Genomic DNA, 19787 nt, shown 5'->3' on the forward strand with positions numbered 1-19787 from the left:
GGGGCGCGCGCGCGCAGCAGGGCGGGCGGCGGGAGGGGGGTGGGGGGGCCGGCCTGGCCAACCCGGGCCGGGGGGCACACCGCCGCCGCCTGCGCGCGCAGCTCGAGCCGGGGGAGCGGCCGGCGCGCATGCGTCCTCCTCTGCGGGTCGGGAAGGGGGCGGGGCAGGGGCGGAAGCGTTGCGCGCACGCGCGGGCTGTTGGCCTCGGCTCGCTGGGTCTCTTTGGTGCGCCTGCGCGCCTTTGAAAGCAAATCGAAGGGGGAAGGGGGCCAGAGCCGGGGCAGGTTCAGTCGCGGGCGCCTCCTGGTGGACGGGTGGAGAGGGAGGGGTCCACGGTGCCCCCGCCTCGTATGGGGCAAGCGAGGCCTCTGAGGAAGGAGGGTCGGCGGCCCGCGGAGGAGCCTTGGCCATGCTGGGCCGCCCGGGCGGTGAGAGCAGGGTGCCGGGGGCTGGGGAGCGGGATCCACCGCCCTTCCTGGGCCTGCTCGAAGCCGCCTGGGTATAATGGGGGAGACCCTGGCTCTTGGACCCGGCCTCCAACGTGCTCTGATCAGGGGCTCGGGGTTCCCTAAACCCTCCCCTCCCCCCCCTTTGTTAGTGGAGGCTTTTAGCGGGCGGGAAGCCTGGTGAACCTGAGGTCCGAATCTGGTGTCTGGTCGCTATGAGGTCTGGGAGTTAGTAGTGACCCGGTGCTTAAGTTTGGGGTCCCCTGAGGTCCTCTCCACCTTTTTCGTTACTTGTGGAAGATGGAGATCCGTGTCTTTGGGCCGGATTGGCCATCCCTTGGCTCGATGTCCAGTTGTACACTTGCAGATTCATAGGTTTTGTTTGGGTCTAACGAGCCACGTTTGCCCTCAGATTTCCCAAATAAGAAGAGGAAGAGGAGCCGATGGAACCAGGATACAATGGAACAGAAGACAGTGATTCCAGGAATGCCAACCGTCATCCCCCCTGGACTTACAAGGGAACAGGAAAGAGCTTATATAGGTAAATACACGTTCTGCATGCAGATGTATTGGATCATGTTATAGTTCATCTGAGAAATGTCACTGACTGCTGAATGAAGTGTTCAAAGTTGACATTTTCAGAATTTTTAAGATTTGGGCTATCGTCAGGTGTGATTGCTTAACATTTTAACTCACCAGTTTTTGCCTAATGAGTACTGCATTGTGCAGCCCTGTCCTGCTCTGTTCATGACAGCAGTGGTCTCCACGGGTGCCAGGAAGGTGTGTTCATAGGGGGTGGTAGAATCCCTGGGACTTAGAATGAGATTAGTCCCACCCGAATATTCCCTCAGAACAACTGATTAGTTAACTTAATGAGATGGGGGGAAGGGAGGGAATCAGGCCCTTAAGTCAGGAGTTTCAGGGGACCCCAATGAGCAGGCGCTTATGGAAACAAGTGACCCTTCCTTTCCCCAAGAAGTATGGCTTCTTCCACAGTGGAACCGTGGTGTGGCCTGAGAAGGGCGGAAAAAACTGGAAGAGCTGAATTTAATGTCATAGATGCTTAGGAGAAAATTTGGTGATGGTTTATCTTTCCCTTCAGCATCTGTTCTGGTCTCTGGAACTGTTTTAAACAGAGGCTCTTTGTATTCGCTCCCAGAGAACTTTGCTGGGAAAGGGATACTGCTTGGGAATGGAGCTGAGGGTGGGTAGTTGAAAATATCTAACGTTACATGGGGAGACAGGACATGTCGAATGTTAAAAGAATTATCTCTGTATTGGGAATATCTACCACATTGCAGTTGAAGTTAACCTCAAAATGACCTGTCTTATTTTTTTGATACAAGGTTTTAATGCAGGAATTTATCTTTATTTGCAAACTTGTGCAGGTGTCTAAAAAAGTCAATTTAAACAGTTCATTTTCCATTAAGGAGGCTGTGTAAATTCCTCCTCAGGCTCCTGAGGCTGTGGCCTTAAACAAATCCAGAGGCCTCTTCAAGGCAGGCAGCAAAGGTGTTTTCCTGGGTCAGTGCCACGGATTTCTTTTTCTGCCTTTGTGAACCTGAGAATTTTGGCCTCTTTTCTGGGTGGCCAGAGGCTCCATAGGTGCAGATGACTCCGGATGCAGGCCTTCTGATTGGCCTTCCTTACCCTGGAAAGCCTGCCCTCTAGCGGAGAGTTGCTCTGGGAAACTACCAAACTTAGAAGAGGCGAGAGACACGCTTATCCCTTGGAAAGCAGCCCAGTGCTATCGACTCCTTTGTACCTCAGGTCTCTGTGTTAATGGACAAAGCCCCAGAGTTATTTACAGCAACAATCAGTGTAGAGTCAAAGGGCAAGCCAGGGTAGAACTTAGCTAACTCCAAACCACAAGACTTGAGACACAACCAACCACTGGTAGAGGGAATTGCATTAAAGTCATTAGTGTGTTGGGCTTTTATCCAGAAGCCCAAGGGAAACTGTGTCTCTGAAGTCTTCCATACCCATATTTCAGTAAGTAAATTGTAATCATGAAGGTGAATCTCACCTTGGGCTGCTGAACCTGGGCTGTTTTGACTTCATGGGTTTTATATGGCATAAGAGAAGAGACTAGATACCTTCAGTTGGAAGTACATTAAGTCCCATTCGATTACAAGCTTGGTAGGCCATTGCTCCTGGTTGTAGGTTTGCCTCACAATCGAAACTCATTTGGTTTAAAGGTAAGAAGTAGGTGATTATTCAAACACCTTTGGGGATAATGGTCTTATGTCCCTGGGCACTACAGGTCTCATTATCTCTGAAATCAAGTAATGATGCTCAGGGACACTGGTAGATTATTATCATTATTATCATTATTATTATTATTATTATTATCATTACTACGATTGTGAAACCCTCACCTTCCTTTCTTCTATACAGCCTCAAATGTCGAGAACCAAGGTGGGGGGTCACATGTTACTCCCTTTTGCCCTTTGTGCCTGTCCCCCTAAAATCTTTGTGGTAAAAAAACAAAACCAAAAACAATTCTTGCATCTGTGGTTATTGGTTTATTTATGTACATTGCTTGTAATCTAACACTTGAATAGCAGGTATATTAGCATCTATATCTCATATGGATGGGCCTGATAGTGTGAAATAGGATGGATGTGAATTTCTGTATTGTAAGGTGTTGGAAGTGATAACCAGATTATCTTAAGGGGGTTGGGAAGGAGAATCAGTATGCCCAGTAGCATGATCCACATTGGAAAGGAAATGATCTTAGGTTAACTGGTATCACTTTAGTATTAATTCTGTCCTGTATTAATTAGTCCTCGGCACAGACCACGTTAACTTGTTTTAATGGAAAAAAAGAAAGAAAAAAGACTTTTGGCCCTGATGAGGCTAATTTGGTGGGGCAGGGGTATTGCTGATATCCATGATTTATTTCTGTTAGCAAACTTTTGGGACAGGTAGAGCAGAAACATCTCACCTCCCCACAAATTGTTTTGTTGTCAGCCTTAGTCATCAGGCAGCCTTTATTGCTAACCCCTCTTCCAACAAACTGTTTGCTTCCCAATTAATAACCTTCTCTGAAGAGAAAAATACCTAGAGATATAAACGGACTCCTGCCGAAGTATATGATTGGTAGGTGGTTGGGGGTTTTCCTCAGTTTGTTCCCTGGTCAGTCATCCCTTTCAAAGTCTCCAAGTTCTTCATGCTTTGATGTTGAGATTTGAGATGTTTTTTGGTAACATTGTCTTTTTTCCATCCTTTTTTTCTTTCCTAACCTGGTTTCTTCCAGTGCAACTGCAGATAGAAGACCTGACTCGCAAACTGCGCACAGGAGACCTGGGCATCCCCCCTAACCCTGAGGACAGGTTGGGAAACAGTTTTAACCAGCTGACAGTAACGCTTTTACCTTTTTCTCAATACATTTTTGGTGGCAACATAATGTGTCAGTTCAATACAATCCTGATAAGATGCCTTTGGTACTCTGACTCTTTGGGGAACTAAGATTTAAACACAATTCTATATAACAATATATTTGAGCAGTTAACAGTTAGAAATTTGGAATGAAACTTAATTTTTAGCAAAACCAAAAGTCTACAGGAAATGGACAACTGGTTTCCAATTGGTAAGCGTGTAGATTTGAACCTGATACTGGTGCAGGGCAAGTCAGGTGGCCAGTTAACTGACCTTTCAGAGCCTGCTTTGGCCATGAGCCCGTGTAGCATCTTCCTCACAGGTACACACGATGCAGGATTAAGAACACATTTTTTTGTGCATCATTGAGGTTGAAGCAGCCCAGAAACTTAATCTGGGTAGCTGATAACGCCAGTTTTCTGCTCATGGTTTTGAGATGGTTTTAAAGTCAGATGAGATTTCTAACCAACTTCCTTCACTGCCAGCTAATAATATTGCAGCTTTGGCCAATGCCTGGGGGTGTTGGGAGGAGGGCCTAGGGTTTCTCATCTGTTTGGGGTGAAGTACAGCCCTAAAGCCTTTTTTGAAGGGGGAGATGGGGCCCTCCAAAACCAGCTGTGGTCACATTGGTCTTTCAGCTCACAGTCTCGGACCGTTGCTCTGAGGGGACTTCACTTTTTTAACCAGTTGTTTTATTGGCTTGTGGATCTTGGAATAGCTGCGATCTGGTTGTCTAAGAGGAGGGCAAGAATCCCTCCATTTACATTCGATTTTCGGTTAGAGCATGCAGCACAATTGAGCTCATTTTGCTTTAAAACTCGAGTTTTGTGTCTAATTTGTTTTTGGCTTTCATTACCTAATTAATGGTGCATTAAATCAGGAAGATGATGTAATGGGCCGCAGGCCACTCACTCATACATCTTTCTGCTGCCCCTTCTTTGCCAGGAAACAAATTAACTTCCTTCCTTCTCCACACTGACCCCTTAGTTTTACTTATCCCATTACATTTCATTAATTTTTCACTTGCAGAGTTTTGTCGTGGGTTTGGGCTGTTTTTTCCTTTTTTATTTATTTATTTTTTTGGAGGGTTGCGTATTCTAGGTTACAGACCACAACTGTAGAGTGCCCTTTTGGCTTTTTTCCCTTAATGTGTTTACAGGTTACTAAACCAATCTCTAAAAGGTGAATTTTTAACAAACCTGTTGCTCCTTGGAGGAATTGGGATTAGAGTTTAGTTTTACTATTATGGAGGTGAAGAAGTTAAACCAATCTAACCACTAGGAAACTAGCTTTTGTTTTTCCGTGATCATGGGAAGGGGTGAAATTGTTGTGAAGGCAGTTTGGTGTGAGGGCTGGAAACCCAGACTTTGTCCACAAATCAGTGAGCCAGAGATGCCCATTCCCTGATAGAAGCACGGGTGGGAATCTGGCCAGGGTTGTCTGATCTTCTAAATGCAAGCCTGGGATTAGAAATCAAACCTGAGCACAGCCGAGTTTTTCCTTCCCCACCCATTCCTATGGAGAGAGTCCGTTTGGCCAAGGTTGGAGGCAAATGCACGAACCAGTTTCCTATCTCACTAAACATTGCTTAAGAAGGTTTAACCTTGAAATTGAGCCACTTAATGCAATTTCATTGCTGTTTACCTTGCCCAGTTTAAACCGTTAATGAGCCTCTTGTAGCTTACACGTTACACCTTACGATGGGGTAGTAGAATGGCAATGGGGGAGTCTTGTTTGCTGGTGACTTCTTGGATCGTGCTAGAAACGGAGGTGTCCTTAGTCGTCATTAGTCATGAACAAACCTGACCTTTTATTCTACCGTGTGTCTAACAAACATGTGGCGTGACATGGTTCCTTTAGGCTGAGAAGACAGTGGGAGCAGCCGCTTTCAGTCCTTGCTCTCCAGCTAGGCAAGGCGAGGGCCTCTCATCTCAAACCAAGGCTACTCCAGGATGGTTTTTGATAACCTGATCCATATGCTCTCTTCCCTTCTTGCAGCTACTACTAAATTGTCATTCACAATGTCAAGCTCTGGTCCTTTTTATAACCATACTCAAAATTCTAGGAGTGTAACCTCTTTTTTTTATCACTGCAAAAACAGCTGTGGTAAACTGACCTTTTTATAATTGGTATTTTTTTACTTGTAGCAACAGCATTTTACTCTTTAAAAAAGAGAACGAATCTGCTTTGCTTTCTGGGCTTGTAAACCCTGGGGTAGAGCAAGATGGTCTTTCCCCACCCTTACTGTTTGCAGGCTCAGACCCTAGGCAGGTGTTTGACCAAATCTGCATTCGCAGCCTCTTTTAGAAGCTGCATTACCATTTTAACGATTTTCTTTACTCAGACTCCCCAACCTCTAACCCTTAAAACAGCCAGAAAACAGGTTGACTCGTGGGCCTTTGGTGCAGCCTGCCAGGACATTGATGGAAAAGCAGACGCGAAGCCTTGAACCATCTCTCTCCATTGTGGCAGCCACGTAGCTGCGGTAGCCTTGAGTCCCAGTTAGACTGGATCAAAGATTTAATCCTAATGAAAGCTTACATTACCGAATAATAAATAGTGCTGTTTGGGGGGTACAGGCATTCTCTCCCTGATAGAGCACAAGGTCTCTAAGAATATCTAAATTTTGGCTTCATGGCTCATTGCGTTGTAGAGGACATTCATGCCGATTCAAGTTTTTTCTCAATTTAACAAGCACCATGAGTTATACTCTTCCCACCACCCCCACCCCCAAGGATGAGAGTGTGGCCGAGATCCACAATTATTCTTACTGCCCCCAGCATTCCCACCAAGGATAGCATCCATTTTTTCCTTTCGTCCCCTTTCCTTTTCTCCCGCTTTCCCACCCCCCAGTGTTGTAAGCCAGCTTACGCCTCCCCATTGCACACTATATTGAATAGCACACGTTATGGTCGGTTCCTCCGAAGAGAGTGGCATTTAGGGTCTGAGAGGTAGGGGGGTCCAGGGGAGGACTTATTATAGTCCTGGTGGGACAGGCAGAGGAGTGGAGAGTCTGACGCCGTGCTGTTTCCCACAGGTCCCCTTCCCCTGAGCCCATTTACAATAGCGAGGGGAAGCGACTCAACACGAGGGAATTTCGGACCCGGAAGAAGCTGGAAGAAGAAAGACACAACCTCATCACTGAGATGGTGGCACTCAACCCTGACTTCAAACCACCTGCAGATTACAAGTGAGGGAGGGCTGAGTTAGAACCTCGAGTGGAATAGCTCAGGACCGAAGCAGTTGGTCCCATTTTCCTTGGCTTTCCCTGTCTATCTAAAGTGGGAGGATTGTAGACAAGCTCTTCTGGTTCTTGACCTTGGCTGTCTCTTAGGATAGCTAATTGAGGGCATTGGGGGAGAGGTGTTGGGACCCTGAGAATGTGGTCTTGAGAATGTGTTGTCTTGTGTAGACCTCCAGCAACCCGGGTAAGCGACAAGGTGATGATACCACAAGATGAATATCCAGAAATCAACTTTGTGGGACTTCTCATTGGGCCCAGGTGAGTGCTGCCTCAGGAGAGAGGAGCCATGCGGACTGGGGGCCAGCACTTTGGGGCTTGTCACAGGCTGCTTTTCCTTCTAGGTTTTTTGTAGGGAAAAGCACTTGAGCTGGTCTATAGCTTCCCCATTTTACCACAGAGAAATCAAATCCTCTGTGACCAGCTGCTTGACCGGAGGCCACGTGGGTGGATGGGGGGGGCGGGGTCCAGTTCTAGATTAGCATTTCCTCATGAACTCTGCCTAGCCTGGTCTTTGGTGCCCACCCTTTCTTTCTGACAGGACTGTGATGATTATTAACCCTCTCTTCTTTGTGTGTGCCTCACAGGGGCAACACCTTGAAGAATATTGAAAAGGAGTGCAATGCCAAGATAATGATCCGGGGGAAGGGGTCCGTGAAGGAGGGCAAGGTTGGGCGCAAGGACGGGCAGATGCTGCCAGGGGAAGATGAGCCCCTGCATGCCCTAGTCACTGCCAACACCATGGAGAATGTCAAAAAGGCAGTAGAGCAGGTGAGTGAATATGGGCAAGGTTTTATAACCTCCTTTTTAAAAATCGCTGACTTGTCCTCACATCGCCTTTGTCTGTCGGTACCTGTGCCCAGAGAACCATTGCTTCTAACAAACGGGAAGGGGGGAAGGGGGGAAGGTGGTTCAGGTAACTAGTAGTAGATAGCGTTCCATACCTAGAGTCCCCTATCTCAGCAGAGAAGGGAGGAAGGACCATTTTCGTATCTTTGGGGCAGGGCCAAGCTGACCATCTTAATTACACGTATTTTCAGGTTGGCCTTTTTTTTTTCCATCTTTACATTTGCAGTGTAGACATGTTTTCAGTGCATAAGTTCATAGAAGTCACTTTTTATGCTTCTTTGTGTCCTTACTCTCTATCTTAAAGCTTAGTGATATTCCCAGACATTGATATTATAACTGTAGTTTATTTGACTGTTCCTCACTTAATGGGTGTATTTTTTTCCCAGTTTTTTATTATTACAAAAATTCTCTATTTGGAGATCCAGGAGTTCACTTGACCTGTTCCATTTACCCCTGGACCTCTGTAACTTCCTAGATTCGGAACATCCTGAAACAGGGCATTGAAACCCCAGAGGACCAGAATGACCTGCGGAAGATGCAGCTTCGGGAGTTAGCCCGCTTGAATGGGACTCTGCGGGAGGATGACAACAGGTACTTACTTGGGAGAGGTTTGAGAACTTGTGGAGGAAAGGGGTGGGGGGGGGGGTGGAAATAGAGCTTGGCCCTTGAGTGGACTCTTCTTTCTTGGTCTTGGCAGGATTTTAAGACCATGGCAGAGCTCAGAGACCCGAAGCATCACAAATACCACCGTCTGCACCAAATGTGGAGGGGCCGGCCACATTGCTTCAGATTGCAAATTCCAAAGGTGGGGCGCTGCCGAGAGTGTGCTCACCGGATTAGTACGACGACAACAGTAGCGTTTACCTAGCGCCTGCTCTCCATGCCAGGCACTGTGATTTGTCCAGACAGATAGGATCTCAGCTGATCCTCATAACTGCTCTGAAAGGCGGCTGCTTCTCTCATCCCCATTTCACAGTTGAGAAGACAAACAGGATGACCCCCTTGCCTAGGGGAACATAGCTGCGTGTCCCGAGGTGCCCCGTGCCCCTCACTTGCCCTTCGTATATCAAAAGTAGAGGCAGTTTAAACTGAACTCAAGCCAAGGTTGAGCTTGATCAGCTGAGTGAAGCAGGCCTTCGTACCATCCTGTATGTGAGCAAGCTCGAGTGCTGGGAGCACCCAGCGGGGGTGGATATCTGGGGGAAAGTCGCATCCCTTCTAGTCATTTCTTTGGCCCCAGGAACTGGTCCTTTTTGGAGATTGGGTGTTGGCATTGGTTCCAAGATGTACCGATGGCAGCTTAGAGACAAGTTTGTGGCGACCAGAAGTTTTAAACTGATGATAGATGAGCCATCTGAGATGGCAAAACACTCTTGAGCTTGAGAGTTTTACTGAAGATTGTTAATAACATTTACTTTCTAGATTTTCTTTTCTCCGGCAGTTAATTCAGAATTCGGGGGGCCCCCACTTTCCCAAAACATGCATAAGATCATTCTCTTCTAGTGCCCTCTGTTGGTCCCGTAGCTTGTGTAGCTGTTCCTGTCCACGTTTGGCACGTGGATCTTGGGCTAGGCAGGTCTGGAGCGTGTTGCTCCTTCTGTACTGTTAACACATAGAGGAAGATGACTGGATTTACACAAAAGGCTCGGTTTGCACACCCACCCCTTATCACCTGTATGACCTTGGGCAAGTCACCTTACTTCTAGGGGCATCATTTGTAAAATATAAATGTTTGCTATCCCATGAATTTCTGAAGTTATTGATAGGGTGGCTTGTCTTATGGTGGTGGCGTCCCATGGATGAAATGGGCAGAGCATCCCACCACGTAGGTCCAGCTGTAGGTGTGGCTTGAGCCCTGCACTCCTTTCTGATGCCTGGGTATGTGTGTGCTGACCTTGTGAGTTCCAAGGCCCTCAGTCTTTGGCATGTTGAGGAAGGGTCTCTTTTTCTTTCTAGGCCTGGTGACCCCCAGTCAGCCCAGGACAAAGCCCGCATGGATAAAGAATACCTGTCTCTCATGGCAGAGTTGGGGGAAGCTCCCGTCCCGGCTTCTGCTGGCTCGGCCTCTGGGCCTGCCACCACACCCCTGGCCAGCGCACCTCGACCTGCTGCCCCCGCCAACAACCCGCCGCCGCCGGTGAGTGCCAGCCATTTCACTTTCTGGCTAGGTTGCTGTCTTCCCTTTGGGTTTGGTGGCAACAAAAGCCAGGTTTTCAGGTTGACACGTGGTGTGGTCACTCGGGCAACATTGTTCTCCCAGCTTGTCAGGTCATTCTGAGGGATAAAGGGATCTTTTGAGGTTCTCTCACCCTTCATTTTGGGTCCGGCTACACAATCTGAGAGAACAATGTTGCCGTCAGCAAATGTAGGCAAGTACGTAGACAGGAAATGCTCTCACATAGTCTCTCATGTCCACTACCCAGAGCCGCCCGCCATGGATGAACTCGGGACCCTCGGAGAATCGTCCATACCATGGAATGCATGGCGGAGGACCTGGTGGTCCTGGCGGTGGACCTCACAACTTTCCCCATCCGTTGCCCAGCCTGACGGGTGGGCATGGCGGTCATCCTATGCAGCACAACCCTAATGGGCCCCCACCCCCCTGGATGCAGCCACCACCACCACCGATGAACCAGGGGCCCCACCCACCTGGGCACCATGGCCCTCCTCCAATGGGTAAGTAAGTGTCAGACCAGAAACCTTGGGGATTTGGGGTAGGCTGGGGGGGCGGTTGTGCCAGGCCACTGTGAGAGTCTCGAGCAGCTCTTGAAGTGACTGGCCTAGTAGAGTGCATTGGGGCGTGCCCTTGGCATTCCATGGGCCTGTCGCTGGGAAGGAGGAGCACAGCTCCCATTTGGTCATGGGGAGCTGATCCCTGGGTGGGGAGGGAAGGGATCAGCTCTTCTAGCAGGCCAGATACGGGGGTTCTCGTGGGTCTTTTGGACCCTCCTCCCTGGAATAACTGGAATCCTGGGCTGCGGCTGTGGCGGTGGCAGTGGGGGCGGGAGTCTTATCTAGCCAGTTCAAATGTCCTGCTAAGTCCCTGCTCTTCCTTCCATCAAGATCAGTACCTGGGAAGTACGCCTGTGGGCTCTGGGGTCTATCGCCTACATCAAGGAAAAGGTAATGGAGCTGGGTGTCCGGCATGGGGGGGTACCCCCCCTCATGTGGCCACTCGCCTCCCCTGCCTCGGGAACTTTGAATGATGGCCGTGCCTGTGGTCTCACCCTCTTCTTCCACCTTGCAGGTATGATGCCGCCTCCGCCTATGGGCATGATGCCGCCACCGCCGCCTCCCAGTGGGCAGCCCCCACCCCCTCCCTCTGGCCCTCTTCCCCCATGGCAGCAGCAGCAGCAGCAGCCTCCGCCTCCCCCGCCGCCCAGCAGCAGTATGGCTTCCAGTACCCCCTTGCCATGGCAGCAAAGTGAGTAGAAGATTCCTGGTTGTGGGGTTGTGGGGCCGTGGCGGGGGTGGGGGGGGTGGTGACAGCCATTGATGATCTCATGGGGGTTGGGGTAGCCGCTAGAGCGGGTGGGTTTAGGAACAAGGTTCCGTGATGTCTGGTGTGGCGTGATTCTGGCATGGCGGACGCTGAGGCCTCAGGGGGCCTGTTTGGGGGCAGGCCTCATTTTCCTTTCTGCTGGACCACTAGTGCAGGCAGCAGGTGTGAGCCTGGGGGGCCTGGGGCAGGGCAAGGATGGCTTCACGTGAAGGGGAGCTCTGGTTGCATGGACTGTGGAAGGAAGTGAGACTGAAGGGCTAGGCTGGGGGTGGGGCGGGCACAAGAGCGACTGGTCTTGAGGTTGAACGTGCCAGTGGTGGCAATGGGGTGGAAGGGGTGTCAGGGCTGGTTCTCGTGTGTTCCCCTCAGCCCTTACTGGGGCCTTGGTGACAAGGGGCTTTTTCTGTGAAGCCCCAGAGACCTTTAGGCTGACCCCAGGGTACATCCTGCCCACCCCCGCCACTCCCCTTCCCCAGGACAGCCTCCCCACCCCCCGATTTAACGCATGCCGAGCAAGGAGCAGGCGCCCCGGCCCCCAAATCCCAAGCCAGCAGCCGCAGAGAGCCGCGGTGTGCCCCCCCGCGCGTGTGACCTTGGGCTTCTTTACCACCCCAGATACGACGACTACCACCACGAGCGCTGGCACAGGGTCCATCCCGCCATGGCAACAGCAGCAGGCGGCTGCCGCAGCTTCTCCAGGAGCCCCTCAGATGCAAGGCAACCCCACTATGGTGCCCCTGCCCCCCGGGGTCCAGCCGCCTCTGCCGCCCGGGGCCCCCCCCCCTCCGCCGCCTCCGCCACCTGGTTCCGCCGGCATGATGTACGCCCCGCCCCCTCCTCCTCCGCCTCCCATGGACCCTTCTAACTTTGTCACCATGATGGGCATGGGGGTGGCGGGCATGCCACCCTTCGGGATGCCTCCAGCTCCCCCACCGCCTCCACCACAGAACTAGACTTGATTTTTTTTTTTAAGAAAATATATATATATTATATATATATTATATATATATAATTGGTCTCGTTAAAACACACGCCGAACCTCACCATATGGAGCCAGACATTGGGACGCACGCATGTTGTATGTGTGTGCACGCACAGGGCTGGGCTGTGCGAGGAAGCCTGTCCCGGGCGACTGAGGACTCGCTTGGGAGCAGGCAGGCGTTAGTAGGGGCGCCAGCTTGGGCTCTCCTGGCACCCCGTAGCATCGAGTCTCTTCTTTGTCTTCTCTCTCCTCACCCAACTCCCCTTGCCCCTCCCCAAATGGGGCCGCCAGGATCCGTCCCCGCGGCGGTGGCCCGCGCCATGCGACTGAGGACTTTCCGCGCCCATTGGTGACCCTTCCGGGGAGACAGCCTCAGCAGCGCCCCTGGTGGACGGGATGGTTCGGCAAAGCAGCCTGACTTATTTTTGTGGACGGAATCGGAACACGCTGGCTCCATATCGTGAATTTTTTATTTTTTTTTTCTTCCTTTTCCTTTGTATTTCCTTTTCTCTTCCTTTCCTCAGACTCCGTCCAAGGAGATGCTGTCCCCGGTCTTCCGCTGCAGTTAGCCCCCTCTTCCTTCTTCCCAGGCCTAGATTGTTGGCTTTCTGTAGTGGAGGGAGCAAATGGAGATTTCCCCCGTGGTGGGCTGGGTGGAAAGGCCCCTGATACAGGGGCCTAGTGAGTGCCAGGCTCCTTCCTTCTTGGCTTGTGGGGGTTTTAGTAAGAGAGCCTGAAGAAGTTGTGTGCAGCCCCTCCCGGACACCAGCGTGGCACCCAGCCAGGGCAGTGGCAGGGCTTGGTCCTATTTGCTCCTCCTGCTGACAGAATATCTTTCTTCAATTTATTTTAGTCCCAAATGTCTGAATGTTTTGTGGTGGGGGGGAGAGGGTCCCCCTCTGCTCCCTCCCTCCCCCCTTCCCTCTTCATGGAGTGATTATGTGGACAATGATGTGTAAAGCGCTCTTTCCTCCTCACCGCTTTCTCTGCAGAAATTTCTTTCGGCCTATTTTTTGGTGTACAATAAATAAAACACTGCATTAAAAGGGGGATGTTCCATTGAGTAAAACAGCAGTGTGGCTTTCTGGGTCTTTTCTTTGTGACTCTCCTTTCCCTTCGAACGTTGCTCTGTCCCCCTAACCAGTGTGGGACCCCACCCCCACGTAGGGTGGGCTTCTCCCTTGGGGCTCACAGAACTGGAAGACTTCCAGTTCTTTAAAGGCCTTCCCCTGGGAGTGGCCAGGCCTTCAAGATTTATGTCTGCAGGCAGGTGGCCACCCACCTGGTAGGCGCTGGGCCTCAGGGAGACATGAGCCGAAAGGTCAGGCTAGCTAATCCGGCCTGTCATGTCAGGCACAGAGCAGCTAAAATTAACACTGCCAAGTGGCTTTTTGCTTCTCCGGGGCCTGGGCAGGGGGGGCAAGGCAGCTGAGTTCCCCTTACCTGGCGCTGCCACCTGGGGAGCATTTCCCAGCTACTGAGTCTGTCATCCTCGACTCTACCCAGTCTGGTGTTTGTGCACCCACACAACAGGGTACAGCCCTGAAAACCACTGGCTCCAGGTGATTGAGAAAGTATCTCCCATTTTCTCTGGGCCCGAGGCTGAACTGCACATCCACCCTCCCTTTGGGGATACCTTGGAAACACCATAGCTACCTGCTGTTGTTGTCCTCCCTTTTGGGCAGCTTGTGTCCCTGGAGGCCCTGGCACAGAGTGAGCACTACACGGGGCAGGGGGCACAGCTTAGGGCCAGAGCCTCTTCTCTGAAGGCTGGCACCTAAAATCCAAAGCCATCCCTTAGCCTGGGAGTGGTCCAGGGACCGCTTTCCCCTCAGTTTAAGCTTTAAAGAGAAGAGGTGGGGGGTGATTCTGAAGCTTCCATTGCCCCCCCTTCTGCCTTGGTTTCCCTGGTGGGCTCACGGGGTGGTTAATTAGCCCTTTGAAGCTCTGGAAGAGCCTGAGTGGTGCTATGTGGGTTTTAGAAACAAAATCAATCAATGGCTTAGCTGCAGCCCGGCTCTCTGGGCTGTCCCTCCCCTGGGGACTGCTCCACTCCTGGGTTCATTCCCTTTGCTTCAGCCATCAGCCTTCATTAAGGATTTGGTGAATAATTAGAATGTTGCCAAGCCAATGAATGGGGAAATTGAGGCAGCCGGAAAATACTGACTCCCTGAGAAGTTCCCTGGTGTCTGTTCCCTCATGTAATGGCAGCGCCAGGAGTAGATTGAGGTTTTCTCTCCCAGACCAGTCCTTCCTGAAATGGGCAGAAGTATGAGATAAGAGGTGAGTGTGGGGCCACCCCCCCAGCTGGAGGAGGACAAGCTCTGAAGTCCATGGTCGGGAAAGGGAGTAGTGAGCTGAAATCACCGGGGAAAGGTCACAGCAAATTTGACACCAAGAGTTGGCCAGGGCTTGGGGAGAAACCTAAGATACGCTCAGAGACAGGTGCCCTATTTCCTGAGTATAGAAGATGGCTAAGCTTTGTGCAGAGGCAGAGTGCTTATGCTTGGCAGGCCCAGGGCCAAGTAAGACCTGCACCATGAGGCACCCGGGGTCTCTCAGGGATGGCAGAGACAGTCTGGGCACTGTACCTGGAGGAGGCCTTCAGGTGGCAGGGTGGGAAAAGCTTTTTGTGGGGCTGAGTGACCTAGAGCAAACACGCCAGTGATAGAGTGGGGCAGAGCAGGAGGGGAATTTGTTATTGGGGCTCTGAGTTTGAATCCACCTGTAGCCACGGACCTTGGAGGTTTTCCTCCTGGGACCTTCAGTCTCAACCTGCGAAACAAAAAGATTGGAGCAGACAGATCCCCACGGTTCCCTTTCTGCTCTAGTTTGGTGCTAGGAGGTCAGAAACCTTCCAGCAGAGCGTGGGGACGACTCGGGGCCCTTTTGGAGGGAGGGTTTGGGGGGGCAGAGGCAGATAGTCCCCACAAAAACTCTGCCTGTGTGAAAAAGGAGCTGAACACAGGCAAAGCTAAATGATCAATAGGAAGTGTTCCGTGACAGGTTGGGCACGGGGTGGAGAGAGTTCTGCAGATTGCTGGTCTCGCTTCATGGAGGATGTGGGGAGGCCCACAGGTCCTCCGCAGGACTTGGGGCGGGGGGGCGGTCCCTTCTCACTGGTCCTCAGTTTACTCATCAGGAAGAAGTCGCAACCTCCGTGGTAGCCAGGAGGCCTTGGATCCATGGGAGGCTGGTTGGATTTTGACTGGCCACAGCCACAAGTTTTAGGTGTTAGGCCTCGGTCCATGTCTACCAGCTTAGATTATTTGAAGTTTTGTCAAAAAAACTCAGACAGGGCTGCATTGCTTTCTGCCAGTTCCACATTTAGGCCAATGTTTTCATTTTAGAGATGGAAAAACTGAGGCCAGGCTAGGGGGAAGGGATTGGGCTCCTCAGACCCTGGGTGAGAACTACTTGTCCTGTGTCCTGAAGGTTTCCCTCCTTTCAGTCTCTTCCATATGGCTGCTGGGTCTAAGGCCTGAGCTTGGCATTGCCCTGCTTAAAAATGGTCAGAACTATTTCCTGGAACATAACAGCCCCCCAGCCTGGTTCTGGTGTGTGCTCTACGCCTAGCTCATTAGGCTGCTAGTTAGCTAGACACGTCGTTTCCTGCCGTGGGTTTGTCAGCCCACACGCCATCCCCCATGTGCCCAGGAGGGGCTGTCCTTGTCACCCCAAGGTGCTCCTGGGGGGCGGGGACCACCCCCAAAAGCTTCCCTGATGGACTGATCCACAGATTTAGAACTGCCAAGTGATTGAATCCAGCCACCCCCACAATCCTGTTACATAGGGAAGAAAAGCAAGGTTCCTTCAAGGCTTTCTCCCTCCTCCAGGCATAGCTGAGAGCGTTTTGTGAACTTCAGAACCTCGGGTCTCATCCTAATTTTTATTTAGTAGGTAACAGAAAGCCAGGGTCACACACAGAGGAGGCGATGAACTCAGGTCCAGCGTTCACTGGAGCCAAGCACGCTGCCCCCTCCAGGAGGCCGCAAGCCCCACGATGCCCAGGGTTTCCTGTCTGTTGTCTGGGTACCTCTGGGGCACTAGCTGGTGCTCAGTAAGTTTGCTGAATTAAGAAGTTTGGGTCTCGGCTCTGCCACTGGTTAATAATGCCACGTGGCTGGCAGTCACTTCTCTCTGGGACTGAGTTTCGCCAACTCAAAAATTAGGCATTTCCATAATTGCTTTGGGAAGATGGCGCAGGCAGAGGGTCTTAAGTCAAGACTGGTAGGAAGGCCTGGGGTGCCTGGGTCGGGGAGGCAGGAGGGATGGCCAGAGGAAACATGGAGCAGGAGCATCAGGGTAGGGTGCTCCCGGAGGAGGGCCCTGAATGGGAGACCCAGAGTGGATTCGCCACCAGGACCTAAGGGTGGAGGTGGCCTGAGGGATTGGTTTTTGCAGTCCCCTCATTTTACAGATGAGGAAACAGGCCCAGCCTCATTCTTGCCTTCCAGCATTCCAGTTCTTCAGCCCTTTTCTTGAACTGTAGAACTTTAAGGCCATAAGGGCCTCAGTTTCTTCTGGTCCCTCAAGCCTCAGCTCCCAAGGGAGGAGACAGAGGCCCTGACTTGATCGAGGACACAGCTGCCTTTGGCCTCCTCAGTCTATCACCCCCTCTCCTGTAGCCCTTAGCCCACCCCATCCTCCAGTCTGAATTCCCCATCACAAAGGCCAAACACACTCTGAAAATAACAGCATTCCAGGGCCCAAAGGGCAAAATGAAGAGGGGTGGGAGTGCCCAGGGGCCACATCCTCGCCCAGAGAGAAGGCCCCCACCTCCCTGGCCATAATGGGACACACAGGCGCCCAGGGAGGCCTGCTTGCTGATAGGTCCCAGGCCTCAGGATCAGGGGCCAGGTGGGTCCAAAGGACTAGGGAGGCTATGAAAGGAACACCTGGGAGCTGAAGGAAGGAGCCCAGAATGGGGGCCTGCAGTGGGTCTCGGGAGGATCGGGGTCTGGTGGCAAGGATGCGTTGGGTAGGCAGGACTACGTTTCCCAGGGATCGCTGCTGTTGGCCGAGGTGGAGGGGAGGCTTGCTGGAGACAGCTGGCTGGGGCCCAGGGTTGTAATCTGACCTCTCCTCTCTGAAGGTCACTGTATTTAAGGCCTTGAGGGACAGCAACAGGGGCTGCTAGGAGAGATTGGGTTTGGGGGTGGGGATGGAGTCGGGGGCTCTCTTTTCAAAACATGTTTTCAGTCAGGGAGATGGACTCTAGCCCTGAGACTTCTGCCCAGCCCTCATCCCCCCCGCCTCCAGAACATGCCACCTCTCGGAGACACGTGCCCCTGAAAAACAGCAGACTCTTTTCCCTTGGAACCAAGTGCCCAATGCAAAAGGCCTTGGGTTCAAGGCTTGCTCTGCCTGGGTCTTCCTGGTTTTATGACTGGTTTAGCCCTTTCCTCCCTCAAAGCCTGTTTTCTCTTCTGAAAAATAGCAATGATAATCCCTGAAGCACCTGCTTCAGGGTGGTCGGGGAAAATGATAACAGTGAAACATTCTCACAGCGTGAGCTATTTAATTTCCCTTCTAGGCAGAATTGTACTGAGTGGCATGGAGAGAACTCAGTTTAGATCCTGACTCTGGCAAGGACTAGCTGGGTGATCCTGGGCAAGTCACTTGAGTCTCAGTTTCCTCATCTGTAAAATGGAGATAAAGCCCCTGTAGGAATTGTTCAGGGTGTCCAGGTCTCCATTCCTGACCTTGACAATTCTGAACCACCAACAGAATTCCAAAGGAAAATCTACCATCATGACCCCAGGCAGCTTGCCCCCTCCCCAGTTCCCTCTCCACCCCTCTGTCAGGTTGGTCCTAAATGGAGCGAATCAGCTGGAGCAGGGGGGGTCCTTGGACCATGGCCTGTGGCTACTTCCCCTGGGTAGGAGGAAATTCCCACACCTGGCCCCTCTCAGGGGCTTTCCTGCCCCTCTGGCCAGGTCAAAAAACCACCAAGTCAGATGGAAAGATCATCTGTTTCCTTCCCTAGGGGAATCAGATGCCCCCTCCCTTCAATCTCTTTGCTCACAGCTGCTCTACTTCCTTGGCTGGGAAGGAGATGGACAGCAGAGAGACCCTTTCCCAAATTTGGGGGCAGGGGAGGAACAGGACCCAGTGGTCTGCCAGTGAGCGGGGTGTTCGAGGCCTGGAGGAGGTGGGTCACGTAGGCTAAGGGATGGTAACGGGCCTGGACGGCTAGGCCCCGGCTGGGTGGAGCTGGCAGCCGACTCTACTGCTCTTCCCCCAAAATAACTCTTGGAAGGAGGTCCGGCACCTACACATTATGCATGCATGAGGGGTGGGGAAGCTTGGCAGCTTGGCAAGCAAAGCCATGCATAATGCATCAGGCCAGGCCTTAAAACCCAGCCCCGGTGCGGGCCACCCTCCACTGCCTGGTTTGGAGGCTCCGGGCAGATTCCACCTGTCCCCGGAAGACTTCTGTCTGCCTGCCTGCCCCAGCCCCCTTCCAGCCTCTGCCAAGCTCACCGTCGCCATGTCTCGGCCCCTGTCGGACCACGAGAAACGCAAGCAGATCAGCGTGCGCGGCCTGGCCGGCGTGGAGAACGTGTCGGAGCTGAAGAAGAACTTCAACCGGCACCTGCACTTTACCCTGGTCAAGGACCGCAATGTGGCCACGCCCCGAGACTACTACTTTGCCCTGGCCCACACTGTGCGCGACCACCTGGTGGGCCGCTGGATCCGCACCCAGCAGCATTACTACGAGAAGGACCCCAAGGTGGCTGGGGACTCCAGGGGCCGGGCCGGGAGGGTAAGGGGTGTGGGAGGGGGGACACTTGGGCTCCCAAATAGGCAGGAGCAGAGGCTTAGGGAAGCCTTAGACAAGACGGCCCGTTTCTAGACTGTCCAAGACCTCCTCCAGAGTGGGACACTGAGGTTCAGAGAGATTTGGGGGGCACAGTGTGTCAGAGCTGGAAGGGGACCTTGGGGAGCCTTGGGACCAGCTCCCTCCCCAAAGATGAGAGAGACTTGCCCAAGGTCACACAACTGGGTCTTCTCTCCGGGCCTCAGTTTCTTCAGGGAGTTGCACTGGATGGCCTTGAAGGTCTCCCCCAGCTTTGAGCTGCTGTGCCCTATGGTTCTATTTCATCACCCCTCCAGGAGCCTCAGTTTCCCTTCTGTGAAATGAGGGGGTTTGGACCGGACGGCCTTGAAGGCCATTTCCAGCTCCAGCATCCCACGGCTCTATCAGCCCTCTGGGGCGACGGGTGGCACAGGGCAGCGTGCCAGGGCACAGACCTAGGGCAGGAGGGGAGTGGGAGAGCGAGATCTGGACCATGAGACCCGGGGGTCTAACACGGTAGAGACTAGAGAGACGTGGGCCCAGGAGACGGGACCCCGGGGGCCAGCCTCAACGTTGGGGGGGGG

At 52.3% G+C, this 19787-nt stretch overlaps 2 protein-coding genes across 11 annotated transcripts in view; both read left to right on the top strand.

Moving 5' to 3' along the window:
* The window catches only part of SF1 (splicing factor 1), a 14097-nt gene extending 622 nt beyond the window's left edge, over nucleotides 1–13475 (top strand). Inside the window, exons 2-14 of one of the 10 annotated variants that reach the window (XM_027856279.1) lie at nucleotides 859–987; nucleotides 3706–3781; nucleotides 6865–7017; nucleotides 7240–7329; nucleotides 7656–7839; nucleotides 8393–8508; nucleotides 8615–8722; nucleotides 9874–10054; nucleotides 10320–10593; nucleotides 10981–11040; nucleotides 11165–11341; nucleotides 12035–12239; nucleotides 12693–13475. In XM_027856279.1, coding sequence (XP_027712080.1) covers nucleotides 859–987; nucleotides 3706–3781; nucleotides 6865–7017; nucleotides 7240–7329; nucleotides 7656–7839; nucleotides 8393–8508; nucleotides 8615–8722; nucleotides 9874–10054; nucleotides 10320–10593; nucleotides 10981–11040; nucleotides 11165–11341; nucleotides 12035–12239; nucleotides 12693–12819 — 1880 coding nt within the window. In that variant the 3' untranslated portion in view covers nucleotides 12820–13475. Of the gene's footprint in view, nucleotides 1–858; nucleotides 988–3705; nucleotides 3782–6864; nucleotides 7018–7239; nucleotides 7330–7655; nucleotides 7840–8392; nucleotides 8509–8614; nucleotides 8723–9873; nucleotides 10055–10319; nucleotides 10598–10980; nucleotides 11041–11164; nucleotides 11342–12034 lie in introns of all 10 variants that reach the window. The other 9 variants (XM_027856273.1, XM_027856275.1, XM_027856274.1 and 6 more) reach the window with 9 other exon arrangements.
* Nucleotides 13476–18888: 5413 nt separating this feature from the next.
* Nucleotides 18889–19787, top strand: part of PYGM (glycogen phosphorylase, muscle associated) — a 17760-nt gene continuing 16861 nt past the window's right edge. The window contains exon 1 of the mRNA XM_027856289.1: nucleotides 18889–19233. Coding sequence (XP_027712090.1) covers nucleotides 18895–19233 — 339 coding nt within the window. The 5' untranslated portion in view covers nucleotides 18889–18894. The remainder of the gene's footprint in view (nucleotides 19234–19787) is intronic.

The sequence above is a fragment of the Vombatus ursinus genome, unplaced genomic scaffold (genome assembly GCF_900497805.2).
Source record: "Vombatus ursinus unplaced genomic scaffold, bare-nosed wombat genome assembly UNPS02011369.1, whole genome shotgun sequence".
Taxonomy (NCBI): Eukaryota; Metazoa; Chordata; class Mammalia; order Diprotodontia; family Vombatidae; genus Vombatus; species Vombatus ursinus.